Here is an 18,929-nt window from a genome sequence, read left to right as displayed (position 1 = left end):
GATCTGTGCTCCTCTTCCCATGAACCCCTGGGATCCGGAGCTTATTAATCTATCAGCGCCTCTGAAATGACGTTCTCTCCTGTAGGGATTCGCTGGAGTGCTCCGTCTACTTCACTATACAAAAGTTAGAAATGAAAAGTCGAAATGTGCAAGACTGACTTTAGACGTTCTTGTTAGCGCGACCGCTTCAGATAAGTGCTATATGACACTTGAATGCATGAGGAAAGTGAATGCTCTCTAAAAGAGATTCGTCTTCAAGGTTTCATCAGCGGGAAAGAGTTTTGAGTTCTTACAGTCAAGATGGTGCATTGAAATATTTGGTAATAGAAATCCAAGCCGCTTACACTTTGATAAGCAAGTAACTGAATTCTGAATGCTGCGAGACGTGTTGTATGAGCGCAGTTTTCTATGTTTTTATCCTGAGCTCTTCATGTACTGTTTGCTTGGTTTTATAAAGTCAGAATAATGCTCACACCTGCAATTTCACCCAATTAAACTTCACAATTATTTACTTTTGAAATGCAAACTTACAAAAAAAGTAAATAATATATTAAATACATTTATAGCAATAAAGATTATCGAAATAATATCAAATAATGGTATGCTGAGAAATTAAATGCACAGTTTATACAATCACATCAGTATCCAGTAAAACTTGAAAATGCATTGCATAAAATTAAATTGATAATATATGCATTTAATATTTTAATAACAAAAAAAAGACCACATATGATATATTTACACAAACATATATATATATATATTGCATTTATATACATAAAACAACCTCAGTGAGAAATTGAATAAATAAGCATTTATATAATATTTTATAAAAACATACATTTAAAATAAATGTTTATTGTAAACTATTTATTTATTTGTATATTTTATCCATTTTATTTCAGATTTCAGTTCTTGGTTTTCATGGGAATCGACGCCATGAACTACTGCTTACTTAATAATATTATAATAGGGTTATATTATTCATTTATAATATGTCTTTTATTATTATTCCTGTGTAATGTTTATTTACATAATTATTTTTAACATTTTTATTTACATTATTTATTTTTCTCCTGAGTTCTAATAGAAGCAAAACGGATAGTATATAGGTCTAATGTTGACTTGAAGTCAAACCTGTTGTTTTGGTTGTGCACAATGAAGTAAGTGCAGGTTTAGTGAAGGTTTTGTTGACCTTTCATGCAATAGAAAAGGTCCGTGTCTGTCTGGATGAATCAAAGTCTCCAGTGAGCCTCGTGCCCAATCGATTCCCATGCTTGGGTCTTTTCCCCATGAGCTACTTGAGATATTACACTCGCCTTTTCCAAAGCAACACACTTGGATAAATGTAATCTTCCAAGCAGCTCTCATTGTAAAGGTTTGTTTCCCAGCTCATGTGTGTACGTGTGCGTCTCTCACAGAGAAACAGCTGACGGCTGCTAACTGTCTGGGAGTGTTGGCCATGGCCGAGGCGATGCAGTGCACCGAACTCCACAACATGGCAAAGGCCTTCGCCCTGCAAAACTTCCCCGACGTGGCTGGTCAGGACGAGATCCTCAACATTTCCAAAGACGACCTGGTCAGTTACATGTCCAACGACAGCCTGAACACGAAAGCAGAGGAGCTGGTCTATGAGACGGTCATCAAATGGATTAAAAAGGACCCCAGCAGCCGAGTGCAGGTAGGAGAGCAGAGCTAATCATGCTGTTTTGGTTGGTGCTCATGTAGAAATACACTGGAGCTGCTCTGTATTGATTCTGGAGATCTGTTTTCTTGCATTATGTCCCTCGATAGAGAAGGAAGTTGGAATTTGAATGCAGCTACTTTCTCCTAAAGTTTTGGACCTTGCTCTGTGGCCTTTTGTTTTTAAACAAACCCAGTTGATCAATGATAGGTTTATCACAGTCAGCCTTCTATGTGTTTGTTTACTGCGGACATTCAGAGTATTTTGGACATCCTATCTAGTAGAGAATTACAGTATTGTCCAAAAGTTTGGGGTAATTGTTGCGTTATGTTACGTTACGTTACATTACGTTACGTTACGTTACGTTATGTTATGTTATGTTATGTTATGTTATGTTACATTACGTTATGTTACGTTACGTTACGTTATGTTACGTTATATAACGTTACGTTATGTTACGCTATGTTATGTTACGTTACGTTATGTTACGTTATGTAACGTTACGTTATGTAACGTTATGTAACGTTATGTTATGTTACGTTATGTTATGTTACGTTATGTTATGTTATGTTATGTTACGTTATGTTATGTTACGTTACGTTACATTGCGTTACATTACGTTACGTTATATTACCTTACGTGTTACATTATGTTTTGTGTTGAGTTACGTTACATTACATGTAACTGTTTTTTATGTTGTTCTGTGTTCATGAAATTGATACTTTTATTTAGGAATGATGCATTATATTTAACAAATGTGACAGTAAGGACATGTTATGATTAGAGTTGTTCCGATTCCGATACTAGTATCGGAAATATCTCCGATACCACAACAAATTCTGGCATCGGCATCGGCGAGTACATGAACCCATATACCGATCCGATACCATTTTCTTAAAAAATACCTAGTTATGACCGCAAGCTTTGCCTAACCGCTGCACGGTTCTTCTTCGCTGCTCAAAATGCATTGAAAACACAGGAAGTTGTGCTGTGTTGCCACAAGCAACCCCTGTTTAGAGCAGCGAAGAAGAAATGAAAACGCGTTAGCAGCCCTGATCTATATATGACTGGATCACTCATCACATTCTAAACTGCCAAAAGACAGTGAAGCCGCTTCTATATTATAGATCAGTGGTTAGCAGTATGTCTCTGTAGTACCGGTAGTTACAGACTCTCAAGTATATTCAGTACCGGCAGCTGCGTTCATTCGCTTCCGTGTAAGTCAAAGCGCAGGGCTCCAGACAGTAGCCGAATATATACTAGTGTCTGTGAATATTAAACTGCAAAATACTATTTAAATATTACTCCCGCAAAATCTACATCTCTGTGGGTGACTGGCACAGATGCGCGAGAGCTCGCTGTTTTGTAGTCTCTGCTGTGTGTCATGAGGACACGAACGCATAAACCGTCACTTCATGAGAATTTACCGTTTCATTTGAGAATACTGTCATATCATAAACACAGACACTCAAAGATCTTCATGGCAGCCCATTAAAATAAATGTTTGGTTTACATGAGTAAATTGACAATATATAAAGCTACTGTTGTAGCCTACAGTAATAATAATACGTCTCTATAATAATAATAATTATGCCTAGATGGTTGCTTGTTTTTTACTTGTTTTGTTGTAAAGAGATTATCTGATTAATAGATCTTTTTTTATATTCCTAGACTTATTTGTTGCAGTTTTTTTATACAGTTATATTGTAAAACTTAAATACCTTTTTTAGTTTGCGGTGTTAGATTTTTGGCTGCATTTGAAGTTCTTTTTTGCATATGAAAATAAATAATACTGTCAAATTCATGTTAGATAATAAAAATACTGTAATAAATACAGTAGTTCACCATGTATTTGTTCATGTTTTATTGAGGGATCTGTCTGAAGCACACCATAAAAAGAATTCTAGCAATTTACACAGGGCTAGTAGTATATACAGCTGTATATACAGATACACACCCAGGTATCGGATCAGTACTCGGTATCGGCCGATACCCTGAGCCCAGGTATCGGAATCGGTATCGGGAAGAGAAAAAGGGTATCGGAACATCTCTAGTTATGATGTGAAAAAATATGAAGCAGCACAACTGTTCAACACTGATTATAATCAGAAATGTTTAATGAGCAGCAAATCATCATATTAGAATGATTTCTGAAGATCATGTGACACTGAAGACTGGAGGTGTCATGATCCTGCCCTCGTGTCCTTGATTTTTCCTAGTCTTGAGGCAGGATCATGACAGACCCATGTTTTGTGTACAAGCGCATGGCCTTGTCTTTGGGCCATGTGCTTGTGTTGTCTCGTTCCCTTGCCCCGCCCCCCTTGTTAACCTAGTCGTGTCTTGATTGTCCTATCTGTAACACCTGTCGTGTCTTGATTAGTACCCCTATTTAGATCTCCTAGTGTGCTCTGTCTTGCGTCGGTTCATTGTCATTGAGATTTGTACCTGTGATTGTTCCACACTTGTGATTGTTCCTCTGAAGTCCCTGTATAACCGTGAGTGTTAGTTGTAGTCAGTGTTCTCCTGTTTTGAGTCTTTGTTTATCTTGTCGAGTCAGTCTTATTTAGTATTGCTGTATTTGCCCTAGTCCTGTTTTCCCCCTCGTGGGTTTTGTTTTCCCCTTTTTGTATTAATAAACTCTTTGTTTTGTGATTCCCTGTCTGCACTTGAGTTCCTCCCTACCAAATACCTGACAGAATGAACCGACCAAGAAGGAACTCAGCAGGCAGGAGGTCCTCCGAGCTCCAACACCTGTTGGAGTTCCGGAGGCAGTGCTGGATGTCATCCCCCACAGACAGGAAGGGGGTCACCCTCCCATACTCGCCCGAGGGGGAGTGGATCCTCCAGAATTATGCCCGGCTGTGGGAGAGCCTCTCCCAGGAGGAGCCACAGAGGTCCCCACCTACCCAGCTGCCGGCGATCCCGGAGGGTCGTGTCCTGGCCGTGGCAACCCTGGGGGGTCAGTCAAGCCCCTCCCAGAGTCCTGAGGTGCCCTCCTCAGCCAGCAGTCTCCCCATGAAACGAGGGAGACGGTTTTCATGGGAGTCGGCTTCAGAGTCTTCGGCGTCCGAGTCTGCCCTGTCCGAGACCAAACTCCCCCAACCCGCCTCTGACCCAGCTGTAGCCTCTGCACCGCGCCCGAGGAGGAAGAGGAAGAAGAAGGGGCCTGCCGGTCCTGTGACCCTGTCTCCTCCCGAGTCAGCAGCGGTGAGCGTGCCTGAGCCAGCAGCGGTGAGCGCTGGCGTGCCCGTGCCAGCAGCGGAGAGAGCTGGCGTGCCCGTGCCAGCAGCGGTGAGCGCTGGCGTGCCCGTGCCAGCAGCGGAGAGAGCTGGCGTGCCCGTGCCAGCAGCGGTGAGCGCTGGCGTGCCCGTGCCAGCAGCGGAGAGAGCTGGCGTGCCCGAGCCAGCAGCGGTGAGCGTGCCCGAGCCAGCAGCGGTGGGCGTGCCCGAGCCAGCAGCGGTGAGCGTGCCCGAGCCAGCAGCGGTGGGCGTGCCCGAGCCAGCAGCGGTGAGCGTGCCCGAGCCAGCAGCGGTGGGCGTGCCCGAGCCAGCAGCGGTGGGCGTGCCCGAGCCAGCAGCGGTGGGCGTGCCCGAGCCAGCAGCGGTGGGCGTGCCCGAGCCAGCAGCGGTGAGCGTGCCCGAGCCAGCAACAGTGAGCGTGCCCGAGCCGGCAAAGAAGAGAGCTGCAGTCGTGAGAGCGGAGGAGAGAGCCGCGGCCGACTCTGCAGCAAAGACTCTTGTACAGTCGGTCTCATCCCATAAGGAGCTGCCTATTATCTTAGCTGCTAAAGCCTTTTCTGATTATTTGTCCCGTCTTGTCCAAATCCTAGAAGTCCCCGTCAGTCCTGTTTTGTCCCCTGACCCTGTCCCCAGAAGTCCTAAGTGTCCAGCCGTTGTCCCCCCGTGTCCTGTTGATGTGGCCCCGTGTCCTGTTGATGTAGTCATGTGTCCTGTTGATGTGGCCCCGTGTCCTGTTGAGGTGGCCCCGTGTCCTGTGGATGTGGCCCCGTGTCCAGTAGATGTTGTCCCCCCGTGTCCAGTAGATGTTGTCCCCCCGTGTCCCGTAAGTCTTGCCCCGCGTCCCGTAAGTGTTGCCCCGCGTCCCTTGTCTGGTCCTGTCATGTCCCCTGTCAGTTGTCCCGAGACCCCTCCCCGCCCCTCACCACCCAGACCTGCCCGTACCCCCCGTCGTCAGCCTTCGTCCTGTCCTCCTAGGATTCCTACCCCACCCACCCGCCCTGGTCTGTCCCCCATGAACTTTGTGGTCCCGCCCCCTCCCCTTCCCTGTTTGTTTTTTTTGATTTGTCACCCCAACCCTGCCGTTGTGTACTCATGTTTGCCTTTGTTGTTATTTGTCATGTCCTGTTGGTTTGTGTCTGTGTCCCAGTCTGTCATGTCAGTCATGTCCCGTGTTTGATGTTCCCTTGAGGAGCGTCTGGAAGCCGCTCCTTAAGGGAGGGGTTCTGTCATGATCCTGCCCTCGTGTCCTTGATTTTTCCTAGTCTTGAGGCAGGATCATGACAGACCCATGTTTTGTGTACAAGCGCATGGCCTTGTCTTTGGGCCATGTGCTTGTGTTGTCTCGTTCCCTTGCCCCGCCCCCCTTGTTAACCTAGTCGTGTCTTGATTGTCCTATCTGTAACACCTGTCGTGTCTTGATTAGTACCCCTATTTAGATCTCCTAGTGTGCTCTGTCTTGCGTCGGTTCATTGTCATTGAGATTTGTACCTGTGATTGTTCCACACTTGTGATTGTTCCTCTGAAGTCCCTGTATAACCGTGAGTGTTAGTTGTAGTCAGTGTTCTCCTGTTTTGAGTCTTTGTTTATCTTGTCGAGTCAGTCTTATTTAGTATTGCTGTATTTGCCCTAGTCCTGTTTTCCCCCTCGTGGGTTTTGTTTTCCCCTTTTTGTATTAATAAACTCTTTGTTTTGTGATTCCCTGTCTGCACTTGAGTTCCTCCTTGCCTAACCCTGACAGGAGGAATGATGCTGAAAATTCAGCTGCACAGCACTAAAATATAAATTACATTTATATTCATATATTCCCATAGAAAACAGTTATTTTATACAGTAATAATATTTCGTAAAATTGCTGTTTTTATTGTATTTTTTTATCATATAAATGCAGGTTTTAAAATGTTTATAAATGCTTTTTAATAAAAAATATTATCAACCCCAAGTTTTTGAACAGTAGTTAAACACAATCAGATGCAGTTAACCTGAAGAGCCTAATTGGCTGAATTATTTTTGGAGTTCAAACTCTAATTTTACAGCAAGGTCCATTGTAAGATGAATAGTCAGCTCTCTGTCCCAGAATAAGAGAGTGAAATGTAAACCATCGCCTCATCTGAATGTTTAGCTGCACGTTTGCTTAACCAGAACGTCATCCTTTGTGTTTTTATGCTGGATCTTTCATTGTTGAACTGAATACAGAGATGTGTGTTTGGATCCTATGTGGCCAGAAGAGATTCAGAGCAGGTCTTATGTGAAAAAAGGAGTAAAAATATCACATCTCCACTGCCTGTTCGGCAGAATAGTGAGATTAAATCACTGGTTGGTGTAGCAAGTAATCAATTTTGGGAAATGTGCTTCTATTTTTTTTCTCTCTTAGAGGTACTGTAGACTTTACTGATGTTCATATCTGTGAGAGTGTTCAGAGCGGCTCTGAAAAGAGTCCTGGTAATACGGCAGATGAAACATTCATGATGCGGTGAGGAGATTACATCTTGAGAACGTGCTGTCATTTCCTTATGTTAAATCTACCCCAAGCCACTCGATTACATGCTGTTCTGTAGCAGAAAGAGGAGAAATCGCCTTGCTCCAACTGGACATCAGAGCTTCATGGCCGTGAAAAAACAAATGCAGGATCAGAAAACACAAAATCTGTTTCAGACCACCATGGCTGTTTCTCTGGAAAACCTAGTTATCATTTAAGGGGGATCGTGTGTGTTCCTGACATAAAGGTTGTGCCAAAAGGTACTAAATTACCAATAAATGATGAAATACTGAAATATGTAAGCTTGTTTTTGCCTTGGAATTAAAGGGGTCTTATGATGTGATTTCTAATTTTGTCACAAGTGTTACAAGCTGTTTGTGAATAGATATGATCACTAAAGTTGCAAAGACTAAAGTCTCAAAGCCAAAGAGATATTCTTAATAAAAGTTAAGACTTGTCCACAGCCTCCTAAAACGCCTCATCTAATGTCTATGTCACGATCTGGGAAGATTTGAATATCACCGCTCAAATGTTCAAAGAAATGTTTTAGGAGGACTGTTTCCTGAACTAAGGAAAATCCCAAATACAGTATCTCAGAAATATAACTAAAGACCAACACAAAGAAAGGATTTTTAGAAATCTTGGTTGACTGAAAAGTATGAACATGAAAAGTACTTCGTTGTGGCTCCTTTTGTCTGAATGACTGCAGCAATGCGGCGTGGCATGGAGTGGATCAGTCTGTGGCACTGCTCAGGTGTTATGAGAGCCCAGGTGGGTCTGATAGTGGCCTTCAGCTCTTCTGAATTCTTGGGTCTGGCATATCGCATCTTTCTCTTCACAATACCACATAGATTTTCAGTGGGGTTAAGGTCAGGCGAGTTTGCTGGCCAATTAAGAACAGGGATACCATGGTCCTTAAACCAGGTACTGGTAGCTTTTGCACTGTCTGCAGGTGCCAAGTCCTGTTGGAAAATGAAATCTGCATCTCCATAAAGTTGGTCAGCAGCAGGAAGTGCTCTAAAACATCCTGGTATATGGCTGCGTTGACCTTTGACCTCAGAAAACACAGTGGACCAACACCAGCAGATGACATGGCACCACAAACCATCACCGACTGTGGCTCTCCTCTCTTCCTCCAGACTCTGGGACCCTGATATAAAAAAGGAAATGCAAAATGTACTTGGGACCATTCAGCAGCTGTCCAGTCCTTTTTGAAGTGAGACGCTTCTGACGCTGTTTGTTGTTCAAGAGTGGTTTGACACAAGGAATGCGAAGCTGAAACCCATGTCTTACATACGTCTGTGCGTAGTGGTTCTTGAAGCACTGGCTCCAGCAGCAGTCCACTCTTTGTGAATCTCCCCCACATTTTTGAATGGGTTTTGTTTCACAATTCTCCCCAGGGTGCGGTTATCCCTATTGCTTGTACACTTTTTTTTTTTCTACCACATCTTTTCCTTCCCTTTGCCTTTCTATTAATGTGCTTGGACACAGAGCTCTGTGAACAGCCAGGCTCTTATGCAATGACCTTTTGTGTCTTGCCCTCCTTGTGTCAATGGTCGTCGTTTGGACAACTGCCAAGTCAGCAGTCTATTCCATGATTGCGCAGCCTACAGAACTAGACTGAGAGACCATTTAAAGGCCTTTGCACATTGTGTGTATGTGTGAGAACGTATATAATTTGACCAACAATATTTAATTTGCAATAAAATAAAATTGCAATTTTGGTAACAAATGTATCATATATTATTATAAGTTATTTTAAATGTTATAATATTGAAGTTATCAAATAAAAGCATTTATTTATATGCACATACTTTATTTAAAAAAATATTTAATTGAAAAAAATGTAAATAGAAAATCAATTTTAATTTAAATATTTCACAGTTTTACTGCTTTTAATGTATTTTTAATATGTATATTTTTATAGTTTTTGTGTGTGTGTGTATGTGTGTTTGAATGTATTTAATATTTTTTTTATATATACTAAAACGGAAGAGTTATTTTTAAATATCTTTGATTCAGAAAATGCATACATTTTTTTATTATATATTGCTGCACTTGCATTATAGTATATTGTGCTAATTCAGACACAGAAGTTACTCCCCAAATCATTGCGACTCAACTCCACCAGCATACTGTATGTCTTTTAAATAAATTTGCTTTCGAAGTGCGCGAGCCAATCGAGTTGAGTGTTTGGAGTGTGTGAAGCGTGAGCTGTGAAACTCGCTCAGATGGCATGAGAAGGAAGCAGCAGAGATTGATGCAGTGACCTTATGTTTGTTTGGCCCTGTACTGCCTCCATTGAGAAGGAACTGGATAGGAAATCAATCTGAATTCAGGCTGAAATGAGTTCTTCTACTTCACGCTGTTCCCCTGGGGTTTAGCCTATGAAATCTCAAATCCAGCATGGCACTGAAGCAGAACTTTGGAGGGGTTGGGGGGGCACTCCTTCTTTATTTACAGTCTTTTTTTGTCTCGATATCTCTGTCTCTGTCTCTTTTTTTTCTGCTCTTTTATTCTGCGTATCGAACAGCTTCTCCTCAGTTTGACAGACCACTATATAAATCACTCTACAAGCTTTTCTTCACGGACTCATTCTAAATATGGAAATGTTGCGCCGCTGAATACAGTCGGCTTATTATAATGTAAGTGAATGGAAAATGAAAAGTGGTTTATGCCCTAAGCACTTAATCATTTTAAAAGAGCCTCGGGGTGTTGGATAAGATACCGTATCTGAACGCCATCAAAACAGTTGTTTTTTTCATGAATATTGGCTTCTGTTTCCCAAAGCTAACTGCTCTTTTATGAGCGACTTTGTTCTCTTTATGCCGTAATTAACATCAGTTAGCAGGTTCACATAATTCAGCATCAGGTAGAAATGCACTGGAATTAATTTAGCCTGAACGAGCTGATCTAACGAATATACGGACAATGTTTTTTTTTTTATATATTATCCTTCAGAGTTTGTGAATACTGGTATTTTTCAGCTGTTTTGTGGTGAAAATGATCCATCTTTTCAAGACACTTATGTGAAGCTGTATTGTTCGATAAATTGAGAATCTGTAATATCATAGAAATGTTGAATTAAGCGAAATTATTCCTCAAATAATGTACTTAATTTTATTGTGAGGAGAAACTTTATTTATGCAATTATTTATGCATTAATTGATGCATTTATTTATAACATAATTGATGTTTAGGAGTTATTGTGTTATATTGTAATTAAAATAAAGTATATGGAATATATTTGCTTATTCTTTTCATAATGTGTGTAATAACTGGTTTTGTTTTGAAAACATCCTTACAATCGAATTTTTACAAAAAGAAGTGAGTCTGTAATATTCATTAATTTGAGAATCTGTAAAATCTTTTGTTTGAGAAACTGTAGTATTTGCTTTAAATATGAACGTTTGCTCAAATCATGTCTTTTACATAATCAGACCACAGTAAAATGTGGAAAATCCCAGACAGGCTGTTTTATGTCATTTTATGTCGTCTGTCCACCTGGTTTTGTGTTTCTGTCCAGCTGTTGGTGCTGTCGCTGAGGTCTGGTTGAGCTTTGTCGGGTCAGTCGTTTTAATGACGGTCTCTCTCAGGTGTTCTCTGGTGTCGTCTCAGTAGATTGGCTCACAGCGGGATGTTTCATCTCACAGAGAGCTGCTGAACGTTGCTGCTGTGATGAATTCTCTCTGACTTTGATTGCTGGCTTTACTGCGGTTGAATCCAGTGTTGAACCAAACACTTTGGATTAGATGCTGTGTGTCTTGTGTTAAAGGCTGTTCTGATGTCCACTATGTGTCCAAACCAATTTAAAAGCTTTTGAAATGCATGGTGTGTATTAGTGGATGACCGATATATCGCCACGGCCGATATATCGGCCGATATTTGGCATTTTTCAAATATCTGCTTTGGCCAATAAGTGTTTCTGCTTGGCCGATGTGTTCGAGGAGGGGCTTTTATTTTGACAACACTGAGTTTGACAACACTCACTTTTAATAAATCTTTGAATGGCTATTGAACATTTAATTTCACAAACCTTGCAAACTTAGTCGAATCCAGCTGTGAGATCTTGTGAAGTGTGTGTGTGTGTGTGTGTATCCAGCATTATCGCGTGTTCTCTGTGTGACGGTCTGTCCATGTGAACTGAATGGTTTAAACTTCAAACTCGTGATTTCAAATTTTGCTGCTCTTTATGCATTTGCCCACTATCATATTCATGATATTTTCCCTGTGTGCTGTATGTAAAATAAGTATTACCCTGGCTTTATTAAAATATCGGCATCTGCATTGGCATTGTCAAAATGTAAAAAAAAATATATATATCGGTCGACCACTAGTGTGTATGGTTGCCCGTCTAAATAATGCATATTATAATGAGCTGTATATGTTCTAATTATGAAAATTGTGAGAAAAATATTCTGTGAAATGTGTATGTTGTATATGTGTATTGTATTTAAGCATTCATATTTTGTGCATTCATTCATGCATTCATATTTTATTAATTTATGCATTGTATTTATGCATTTCTTGCATTTCTATGCAATGTATGCATGCATGAAATAACTACAGTTCTAAGAATGAATGTGCTACATTTTCATAAAATATTTCTACATTTTATATACTTATTTATTTAGGTATTAATATTTAGTGCATTTATTTATGAAAGCCTAACGTAACTGATATTACAGAAGTAATCTCTGCTGATAAATCACTTTTCGTTTTGAACGTTTTCAGGATGGAAGTTCCAGTATTAAGTCATAAAAGCTAAAAGTTGAAGCCTGCTTTTGTAGATTTATTGTAATGCTTGAATTAAAATAATACAGGGACGTTTGAATAGTACCTTCATTAAATTTAATGCAAGTTTAATGTGAGGTTTTTAAGCCTGTGCTTGCAGCTCTGAGGTGTTTTTTTCTTCTTCTTTTTTTCATTACACAGTTCTTTCTTTTTAGCAGCAGAACGCCTCGATCCTACTACAACTTTCTCACTCAAACACACTCACGCTGTAGGGAAGAAAGAATGCGTTGTGTTTTTTATGTGGACTGAAGGTTTAACGTTCACTGTGCCTCGGACGGATTACAGCAAAAATATCAAACCAATTCAATGCACTTTTAAACAGTCATAAAGAGCGAGCTTCTGCATGGACTCTTGGAAACTGGGAAAGGGTCATTGCTCAGCACTGGACACCATTCTCAGGAGGTCAAGACAAGCAGTTAGAAGTTTTGATTTAATTGACTCTTTTGGGATGGATGGGTTTGAATATGTTTAACCTGGCTATGACTTTTTAAAGAAACTTTTCCTGTGTTTGTGCTGTGCGGCGATCCATAATCTTGTTGCAATCTTGATTTTTCACCCAACAGAACAGGGTCAGGGTCTAGTTTTTTTATTATTTTGTCCACTATATGTTGAGTGCTCTGTGTAGCTCTGGACTGACCACAGCTGTGTTAAAGGTTTGCTGTGTGTATTGTGCTCTCGCTCTGGACTGGTCTGTGTGCTGACTCTGGTTTACCGTTAAATAAAATTGCTGAGTATTGAGACAGAGGCTGTATTCCCAGGTCATTTTTCACAGTGAGCCGAAGACTTGTGCTTTATCTCAGCACACAGGCATCATTAGAGATGACGCTGTCCGGCTGCAGCGCCACGCCGGGATACACATCTCTCCGTATATTCCACAGAGAGAAAAGTGTTTCTTGGACACGCTTAATCTGTCTTCTTTTCAGCGCGGCGACGCTCCCCATCCATCAAACGCTGCTCACAGTGGCTGCACGTCAGTTTGCCGTCCCGCGCCGGATCCTGCTCTCGGTCTCCCCTCCTGTTATCTAATATATTTTTAATGCATGACTGTCTGTGTGTGTACGTAGCTCTCTCTCTCTCTCTCTCTTCTCTTTCTGTGTTTCTTTATCAAACTGCTGTGCCCTCAAGCACAGAAACACAAGCAAGAGATCTCCCTGAAATTTCACTTTCTATTAGCATCTGTACTCCGATTCGCTCTGAGAGCCGCTCGGCTTCGTGATTTATGGCTCTGATAGAGAAATTTTATATTTACAAGCAGCAAAATAAACATGGCAAATTTGATTCCAGCATGTAACGGCCTGCCTCGGGGGTAGCTGTTTATTATATGTCTGGAGGAAAGCGTGAAGAGCTCAGCGAGCGTATCTGGCCATGAAATGAAATATTAGAGAGATTATTGTCATGGCAGGAAGCTGTGTTTTAAGGGGTGTTTTTTGATCATTTTTGGTTCATTTATGTTTTTTTTTAATTGTCTTTTGGCCTGATGGAGTCTAGTGGAAAGTCTTTTGACTTTCTTCATAATTCTGGACAGGAAGAGCCAGAAACATTGATGCATAAAGTGTCCAATCCCCAAATTAGTTGTGCTTTTACATGCTGTTTAAAGATTGTTATGTCCGAAATTTCTTAAATATACATTTGAAATAATAGAAAAATATTTCAATATTAGAGAAATCTATTTATTTATTAAATCATTTATTTGGCTATGTATGTCTAAGCGGTTAGTTTAAAATGCAGACATATTCCAGTTTTTAAACTTTATTTAAACTTTGTTTTGTGTATTCAAACCAATCCACATTTTTAAATTTTACGTGTTGATTGTGGGCGAGTATTTCTGAAATGTTGACCATAAATTTATATTTAATTGCATTTAATTTATTGCATTGCAGTTTCATGTATTTTTTTTTTTTTACATTTAATTTTGTAATTGCTTTCTTGCTATATAATTGCTTAGATTAACATGCAAACACTTTTACTATTTTTAACTTTATTTTACTATTTTTACTTTCAGTCAAATCCCCAAGGCAGATTTTACATACAGTAGATATATCGGAAATATCCTCAATATGTATCAGAAGTCTACCAAAAGTATTTTTTATTTTATAGCATGGCATTGCAGTGCATTGTGGTAATTATTGTATTGCGTTGTATTGAAGATTTTTTTAGATTTAATATTTTTTTGTATTAGGCCATGCATATCTAACTGTTTAGTTAAAAATGCCAACACTTTGCTCTTGAGAATGAATAGCTGTAATTATGCAAACAATAGCTACCTTAGTGTGCTTCTGTGGTCACAGCCGTTTCCTGTAAATCTAACCGTGGTGTAAACTGCTACTAATTGCCTTGAACTTGAAACGTTTTGATTTCGTGGCTGTGATTTGTCTTTTCATCAGCTGGAGAGAAAGAAAGAGACGATGTGAAGTCGCTTCCTCCTGTAAATGGGAATATCTGTCAAAAGGATTGAATCAGAAACTGTGGCTGACAGATGTTGGAGTTTTTCCTTGTCAGAGATCAATAGCAATTGATGAGTAAACGTGCTGCTGCGTTCAGATTGATCTGTTCTGAGAAGTTTGTGTCACTGTGTCAGGACTGACAGATGCATGTGAGTAGATACACACAGAGTGTGAGGTTTCTTGTCTTGCCAACTCAAAAAATACCATCCAAACCTAAAATGAATCATCTGTTATTAGTCCTTTTGTTTTCAACTAAATGCACAGTATTTCCAAACCTTACAAACCATTTTCTTTCTTTATTTCTTTCTTTCTTAAAATGCAATTATTTATTTTATATCATTTTTATGTATACATTCAACTTATGATTAATTAATTTAAATTTTAAGTTGGATTTATTTGGTTTTATTTCATTGTAACATTTCATTATAGATTTCTAAGTAACTAATTGTTCAATTAAAAATTGTATGATAAACTTTTTATTTTGCATTCTTAAATTTCTTTTAATCACTTTTATTCAAAATGATTTTAACATGACTTTTATTTATTTTTTCTTAATATCATTATGCCTATGCCAGTCGAATTGACATTCTGTATGAAACCTAGCCTACTATATAAATCTAGCTTTTTCTTTTTTTAAATCATTTGTGTGACATTGTTTATATTGAAGGCATGTGAATATATGTACAGAACAGCTCGGTTCTGTGAAATACCATCCAAAGCTTAGAATGAATCCATCCGTCTGCTAAAAGACCTTTATTTTGAACTAAATGCATCTGCAATCTCCAGAGATTTTGTTGGTGTAGAAGCGATGCAACAGCTTTGAAGTCCAGCATGAATCTCACATCCAAGGTGGATCATTCGCTCTTCGTTCTGTTGTATCTTCCAGTGATTGTCGAAAAAGTGAAAAGAGGCTAATGCATGCATTTTATCTCATCCGATTGCAATCTTTACTACAGCTCAGATATGTTAGCACTGAAAGCATCCATGTTTTCTGAGCTTGCGTTTATGTTTTAACATCATTTCGCTGCATTCATCTATTGGGCTGCTGAACGTTGTGTTTGATGATTCCTCCGTCAGTCTTTTGGCCCAGTAAAGCTGTGGTTGTGCTGTCTTAATCTGGTATTCAGCGTGCCATAGTCTGACTCCCTCATGGCATGACATTATTGCAGATAGGCTCAGGCGAGTGGTGAGCGGAGCTGCATTTGGATTCCTAGATCATTCAGTCGATAAGTCTTGATTGCCTGAGAAGTGGAGGGAATGCTTGTAATCCTGAGGGATTTCTTCGGCCGCCATGCTGGCTCTAGATTGCTAGAAACGTCTCTTTCAGATACCATTTTTCATTTTTTTGATCCGTTCTCACACGACGACTGGTTTAAAGTTCCTACCTGAAATGCCAGCTTGATAAACTATCTGAAAGTGGTGGTGCCGATTTTCCCAGTCTCACTGGGGACTTTAGTAAAATGCCACCAGTGCCGCCAGTAAATCACTGACCTTTCTTCTTTTCTGCTTGGAAATTTTGCCCGTTCTGGCGTGCAGATGCGGTTTGTTCGAAACGAATGGTCCTTTTGAAATGAATCTGCGTGAGAGAGCACTGGCTGATGTCCGTGTCTTTTTGTGTTGACATTCCCGCTGGAGAAATAGTGGACAAGGAGCGCTGGCACGCTGGGATTGATCACAATGGAAACCTGCTGTTGATCGAGCCCCAAAAAAAGCAGCGTTTGGAAAGGATCACCTGTATGTCAGGCTGTTCACACGGCCTGTTACCAAACGAATAAAAACTGACCAGCTCTGATAACACTCGGGATCATGGTGTGAGTGTTGACCAGAGGCATAACAGTGTGTGTGTTTAACAGATCTACCAGATACATGCATATAACACGTGTCTGGTCACTTTGAATTCATTATACATTATTTATTTGTTTGTTTGCTCTTTAATTCAGTCGTTCGTTCATTTTTTCATTTTTAATTTATCATTTCATTTTATTCATTCATTAATTTACTAATTTATAATATTTTATTTATATTAATGTTGTTTTATTATAAATTCATATTATAAATAAATTATAAATATCCCTATATTTCAAATGTTAATTCAATTTAAATAGTGTTTATTCTTTAATACATTTTCATTTTATTTGTTATTTATTTAATTTATTTATTTATTCATAATCAGTTGTAATGAAATTTTTTAATTTATCAATATTATTTTATTAAACATTAATTTATTCATGTATTTATTTGTTTTTAATTTATTCATTTATTTTATGTATTCATTCATAGTTTAAATGATTTTTTTAAATGTTATATAAATTTCATTAAAGAAATGTATTTAATTTAATTACCCTTTTCATTTCATTTTAAATACTTATTTTAATTATTTTATTATTAATTATTTGTACACCCAAATGCAACATTATACATTTTTGTGTGAATTTTTGAAACTTAATTATCCAAAGCTATATATATTTTTTTGTTAGTCATTAAAAATAGTAAAGCAGCGATGCATGGAGCGATTTTACCACAATTAAGAGAGTGCAATGCACAACGCTAACTCACATTTTCTCTTTCTTTCTCTCTTCCCACTCTTTTTTTTTTCTTTCTATCCTCTGTTTCCTCTCCGTCTGTCCTGTATCCAGCATGTGTCTGAGCTGTTGGCAGTCGTGCGGCTTCCATTCATCCATCCCAGCTACCTGCTGAACGTGGTGGACAACGAGGAGCTGATCAAATCTTCAGAGGCCTGCAGAGACCTGGTGAACGAAGCCAAGCGCTACCACATGCTGCCACACGCACGCCAAGAGATGCAGACGCCCAGAACTCGCCCGCGACTGTCTGCCGGTACGTTGTTCAGCATGGCTTATAGTACGAGCCGTGTGGTGAACATCAGACACACTGATGCTGCTCTGAACCCTTGCGGTGAAATGTAGCATTGCATCAGTCGATCCTCTGCAGTGAATGGGTGCCGTCAGAATGAGAGTCCAAACAGCTGATAAAAACATCACAATAATCCACACCACTCCAGTCCATCAGTTAATGTCTTAAATTGACCTAAAACCATTGATTACGGTTAAAACGGTCTTTCACATCACAATCCAGCCATGCATTTGTTTAGAGCTTGTAAACAGCAGATTTCTCTCCTGATTCAGACCAAACCACTATTTCACTGGAGGAAGAGTTGTAATGGATTATGAACTTATATTTTAGCCTTGAGCAACAGTGTGATGTTGGAAATGTCTTAATGGTGGATTTGTTTCTTACAAACATGCAGCTTTAGTCTTCACTGGTGGACTGGAGTGCTGTGGATTATTGTGATGTTTTTATCAGCTGTTTGGACTCTCATTCTGACGGCACCCATTCCAAATCTGATCTGATGAGGAAACAAACTCATATAAATGTTGAATGGCATGAGGATAAGTAAACTAAGCTTTTTTATTTTTATTTTGGGGTGAACCGTTTCTTTATTCGAGCAGATTTCACTAGATGTGTTCCTGACTTGTACAGTCAGGTTGGTATTTGCTGTGCAGGGATACACTGTACTCTAGAGCTGCTTTTGCATGCTCTATAGTGTATTGTAGCATGTGTTGATCAGTCAGCAACCAGCACTGTTTTATAATAATGCAGTGCACAGATTTAGAAGCAGCAGCTTGCTGGATAGATATCCGTCCTGATGTGGTGTGACAGAGCGCTGTGAGCGGAGCGTCTGGAATAGAGCCACAGTGCTGTCAGAGAGCTAAAAGCATGCGTCATCCGCAGCAGTCAGTGCACAGGTGCCTCTTATAACTGAGCTTTAGCCAGTGGGTTAATTTCACCTGCGTGTAAATATAAGTCAAGGCAAGCTTTGTTGAGATTATCACACCCATCGACCCAGTTCACCGCCGACCACAGGGCTTTAACATGCATTATTATATTCAACAATCGTTTTTTTTAACCATCTTTTGTTGATGCTTTGAATAGGGTTGTTCTTAATGAAAGTGTTGCAGTGTTTACACCTCCCGGGAAGTCCAAACATGTTGAATGTTGTATCCCAACCTTTATAATAAGCAAGGCAAAGTTTTTCAAATGCAAAAAAAAAAAAAAAAAAAGTGTGAAAGCAGAAAACAAGCTACTGAAAATTACAAACACTGCAAATGTTTCAAACACAGCAGCGTTTGACCTTTTACACTTTTTGGCCATTTTGAATAATTTTAGCCTATGCAGCGAGTTTTAAGGCACAGTAAGTTTTGGGCAATTTTTTGACATAAAAAAAAAAAAATTGGCACGTAATTTTTAGAGAACTTGCTTTTGTAAGTAGTTGT

General features: G+C 39.6%; 1 protein-coding gene across 1 annotated transcript in view; it reads left to right on the top strand.

Annotated features, from left to right (window-relative positions):
• Positions 1 to 18,929, top strand: part of LOC127933542 (kelch-like protein 29) — a 112,230-nt gene that overhangs the window by 54,333 nt on the left and 38,968 nt on the right. The window contains exons 8-9 of the mRNA XM_052530585.1: positions 1,422 to 1,681; positions 17,274 to 17,472. Of these exons, the coding sequence (XP_052386545.1) occupies positions 1,422 to 1,681; positions 17,274 to 17,472 (459 nt within the window). The remainder of the gene's footprint in view (positions 1 to 1,421; positions 1,682 to 17,273; positions 17,473 to 18,929) is intronic.

This window comes from Carassius gibelio, chromosome A17, assembly GCF_023724105.1.
Source record: "Carassius gibelio isolate Cgi1373 ecotype wild population from Czech Republic chromosome A17, carGib1.2-hapl.c, whole genome shotgun sequence".
Classification (NCBI taxonomy): domain Eukaryota; kingdom Metazoa; phylum Chordata; class Actinopteri; order Cypriniformes; family Cyprinidae; genus Carassius; species Carassius gibelio.
Note: the sequence above shows the minus strand (reverse complement) of the source record. Positions and strands in the feature narration are given on the sequence as shown.